Source organism: Uloborus diversus, chromosome 3 (assembly GCF_026930045.1).
Source record: "Uloborus diversus isolate 005 chromosome 3, Udiv.v.3.1, whole genome shotgun sequence".
In the NCBI taxonomy this organism is placed as follows: Eukaryota; Metazoa; Arthropoda; class Arachnida; order Araneae; family Uloboridae; genus Uloborus; species Uloborus diversus.
The window spans coordinates 157303499-157308218 of record NC_072733.1 but is presented as its reverse complement, the minus strand read 5'-3'; the positions used below and the strand labels follow the sequence as shown (position 1 = coordinate 157308218).

Genomic DNA, 4720 nt, shown 5'->3' with positions numbered 1-4720 from the left:
TGCAATAGCGAGTGCCCATAAACCAAAAAATGTGCAAGAAGTTCAAAGTTTTCTGGGGTTAGTACAATTTTATGGAAAGTTTTGTCCAAATTTGGCCACAATTGCTAATCCGTTGAATAATTTAATGAAAAAAGAAACAAAGTTCATCTGGTCGAAGGACTGTGAACAGTCATTCCATAACATTAAAAAGGTGATTTGTTCCCCACAAATTCTGGTGCACTGTGACCCTGCACTTCCAGTAACATTGGCAACCGACGCGAGTCCAGTAGGGTTAGGCGCGGTGCTATCCCACAAAATGTCCGACGGAACAGAAAGACCTATAGCTTTTGCATCAAGAACTATTAACAACGCAGAGAAAAAATATTCACAAATTGATAAGGAAGCCCTTGCAATTGTGTGGGCAGTTAAGAGATTCTACCTATACCTAAAGGGACGAAGATTCATTCTTATAACAGATCACAAGCCATTAGTTGCAATTTTTGGATCGAAGAAAGGTCTACCAATTTTGGCAGCAACACGACTTCTTCACTATGCTTTGACTCTTCAATCCTTCCAATTCGACATCATCTACCGTAACACCAAGGACCATGGGAATGCTGATTTTCTCTCAAGGTTACCGACTCAGTCAGAAGAACTGGAAGTCCGAGATGATGTTACGCTCTTCCAACTGCAACAGATTGAGACACTTTCAGTCACTGCCAGGGAATTAGCCAAAGGAACAGAGGAAGATGAAGAAAGCAGACCACTGTTGCAGGCACTTCGAAGTGGAGAGGGTCTAAAGGGGAAGGAAGCGGAATACAGTCTCCAAGATGGTTGCATCATGTACGGATCTAGAGTCATGGTTCCAAAACAATTCCAGAGCCGGGTGCTACAGGAGTTACACGAAGGGCATTTAGGGATTGTAAAGATGAAAGCGATAGCAAGATCGTTTGTGTTTTGGAATAACATAGACAAGGATATAGAAGAAGCAGTAAAGAATTGTGTCCACTGCGCGCAAATTAAAACAGAACCCCAAAAAGCCAAAGTCCACCATTGGGAGTACCCAAGCAAACCTTGGGAGAGGCTACATGTTGATTTTGCTGGGTCATTGTTCGGATATATGTATCTGATCATCGTGGATGCACATTCTAAATGGCTGGAAGCGTATCCAATGAAGAATACAACAGCATTGAAGACGATCGAATGTCTTAGGGACTGCTTCGCGAGGTTTGGACTTCCACTGATGATAGTTAGTGACAACGGGCCTCAGTTCAAGTCCGATGAATTTAAGATCTTCCTGAGCCGAAACGGGATTAAGCACAGACCTTCAGCTCCATTCAAGCCTTCCAGCAATGGTCAAGCTGAAAGGTATGTGTTTACCGTCAAGCAATCTCTTCGCGCCATGAAGGAGTACCCCTGCACCATCCAGCAAAAGCTCAGCACCTTCCTGATGCAGTATAGGAAGGCTCCGAACATGACAACCCTCCACAGCCCTGCAATGCTGCTGATGAAGCGTGAGATCCGGACACGCATCGACCTGGTGAAACCCGATCTGCACGCCAGGGTCCAAGAGAGGATTAGGAAGGATAACTTTCAGTTCTCGGATCGTGTCTTTCACATAGGGGACAACGTGGCAGTGCGCAACTACCGTCACGGTGATAAAAGGTGGAAGTTCGGGAAAGTAGTCAGTAAAGACGGACAACTCCACTATACCATCAACGTCAATGGGCAACTGTGGCGGCGCCACGTTGACCAAATGAGGGACGGTGGGAATCTGGAGAACCAGGAATGGGAACGAATCGGCAAGGCTCCAAATCTTGCCTCCAGGGCCCACTGTTCTACTGGGACAACAGCAGCGGATGCTACAACAAATGGGAGTTCAGCAGAGCCACCAGCTGAACCAGTCGTCTTGCCGGCCAACACCAACCAGACTGAACCAGCGACGGATGGCAACACCACCGCAGCCAGTCCTGTGTCGTCAACAGCAGATCCGCCTCCTCTGCGCAGATCCACAAGATCTAGAAAAGCTCCACAGAGACTGGATTTGTAAAGGGGAAGGGATGTCATATATCGATATGCAACCGGTTAGCGGTAACCGTAACTGTTATCTTTGTGCGTGAAGTTTCAGTTCTAGTTATATTCATGATGTATATAGTTGTGTATGTGTGTTCGTGATGTGAATGATGTGTAATAAAAGTATTGTGCCGTAATAAATGATGCCTCGCCTCTGCTATGCGCAAATACACACATGCCCACTCCATCTCAAAGGATAAATACATCACAGACAGAATGGTGAAATGTCGTGTTCTCAAATGAATCCCGCTTCTGTTTATCCAGTGATAGTCGCCACATACGTGTGTGGCGTCGACGTGGAGACAGATCTAATCCTGCAGTAACTGTAGAACGTCCCAACGCACGACAACGTGGCATAATGGTTTTGGGCACAATTGCGTACAATTCCATATCACCTCTAGTTCGTATTCAGGGCACTATGATGGCCTAACGATACATGGATAATGTGCAGCGGAAAGTGGAAATCCCTTACCTTCAAAGGCTACCTAATGCAATTTTTCAGAAAGATAACGATCGACCACACAGTGCTCGCATCTGCCGACATGCTCTCCAAGGCACACAGATTTTTCCCTGGCCACCATACTCTCCTGACCTGTCACCAATCGAACATGTGTGGGATATGATTGGACGCCGTTTGCAGACTCTGTCCCTGCATCGTTCAGAAGACGAACTGTGGCAAATGGTTGAAAGGGAATGGAGAGCCATCCCTCTGGACACCATCCGCACCCTTATTGACTCTATGCCTTGACGTGTTTCTTCTTGTATCGCTTTCCGCGGTGATCCTACATCCTACTGAGCCGATGCCGTTCTCGCTCTGTATTCTGCATATCATTTTGAAATTAAGATCATTTATTATTCCTTGCTGTCTGTCTTTTTTTCCAAATTTCATCACTTTCTGACCACTCCTTCTTATTGTTGCATTTTCAATGCCGAGCAGTGTATATCTACACTGGTGCGCAAAAATTAAGGACGAGACGGTTTTTTCAATATAACTTTGTACAAAAACTTTCCAAATCAACACATTTAATACCGTAAGATCCCCAATACGTAAGGACATGTGTAATGTAAGCAACACTTACTAAAAGAGAAATCAGAGGGATAAAAAGAAGCTTTATTGAAAAAGTAGCATGGAGCGCAATGCGACAGAAGGCCGAAACATCCCTGTAATGGGTGTCCAGCAAGAAACATCCGGTCTTTAGTAGGGGATATGATCTTCCCCGACTGCTAGGCAGGTTTCACAGTGTCTGCCCACGCTGAGAATGAGGGTGTCAATGAGTTGTTGAGGCATTGCTGCCCATTCGTCTTGCAGCGCCAATCGAAGCTCCCGAATCGTTACTGGTGGTGAGGTACGAGCTGCCAAGCGTATGCCTAGAAAATCCCATACATGCTCGATGGGATTGAGATCCGGAGATCGTGCCGGCCAATCCATACGTTCAATATCCTCACTCTCTAAGAGCTGTTCGGCAGCTACTGTGCGATGACATGGTGCATTGTCGTCCATGAAAAGGAACTGCGAACCCATAGCGCCTCTAAAAAGACGCACATATGGAAGAAGAATCTCGTTACAATAACGGATCCCGTTGACTGAACCTGCGTCGAAGATTGGAAGGTCTGTACGACTACCAAGCATGATGCCTCCCCAAACGAGAACACCGCGACCTCCATACCTGTCCCTTTCAATGATGTTTGAGGGATGATTGCGGTTTCCCCGCTCTCTCCAGATGAGTATGCGATGAGAATCGCTACTCAGACTGAATCTGCTCTCATCTGTAAAGAGTACTCGTCCCCATTCACTGTCTCTCCAATTCCTGTGTTCTCGGCACCACAGAGAACGCCTTCTCCGATGGGCAGGCGTTAGAGGTACACACCGTATAGGGCGTCGTGCAAACAGACCACCACCGTGCAGTCTTCTGGCCACGGTAAAACCCGATATCGGTCGTCCAGTCACCTGCGTCGTGTGTCTAGCGATTTCTCCCGCTGTCTGCCGCCTGTTTCTTCTGGCCTGTAAGACAATATACCGGTCATCTGCGGTGTGGTTTCTCGTGGAAGACCACTACTGAACCCCCGGATAGCTGTTCCTGTAGTTTGAAATTGTCTCCAAAGTCGTGAAACGATGCTGTGAGCAATTCCGAACTCTGCAGCCACACTTGTCACACTGCAGCCTTCCTCCAACTTCCCAATGATTCGACCTCGGGTAAAAGCATCCAGATGTCATCTAATAGATTGATTATTCCCCATTTCTCGCTGAGGCAGCAACTCGGTGTGATTTTAACTGCTATACGGCGTGCAATCTCTTTGCCAGAAATACTGATCTTACACCGACAACATGCTTTATACTACTCAGACACTCCCCCATTACGTCTGCCTGCATATCTGCGCATGTGCTACCGTACATCACCTTACTTAATCTCCTGATTGGTCTTTTTGTCCGCTCTGCCTCTTCGTTCAGCTGCTATGCTAATTTTTCGACTTCGCCCTTAATTTTTGCACACCAGTGTATATGTTACCCACTCCCCACCTTTAATACTATTTTTTTTCAGATTCTACTTTTTTAGCTGCTATTTTAGAGCAGGAATTAGTAACTGGGGGGGGGGGGGAGCAAGTCCAATTATTGGCTCGGGAAAAGCTGAGGCAAAGATCCAAAGTGTCTTGATTTAACTATGGCGAA

General features: G+C 46.5%; 1 protein-coding gene across 1 annotated transcript; it reads left to right on the top strand.

The window, feature by feature from the left end:
* Positions 1-838: 838 nt before the first annotated feature.
* Positions 839-2029, top strand: LOC129219008 (uncharacterized protein K02A2.6-like). Its single transcript, XM_054853328.1, has one exon. The coding sequence runs from the start codon at positions 839-841 to the stop codon at positions 2027-2029; it is 1191 nt and encodes a 396-aa protein (XP_054709303.1).
* The last annotated feature ends 2691 nt before the right edge of the window (positions 2030-4720 follow it).

Excerpts from the sequence above, each read along its gene's own strand:
- LOC129219008 (XM_054853328.1), top strand. The coding sequence starts at position 839 with ATGGTTCCAAAACAATTCCAGAGCCGGGTGCTACAGGAGTTACACGAA.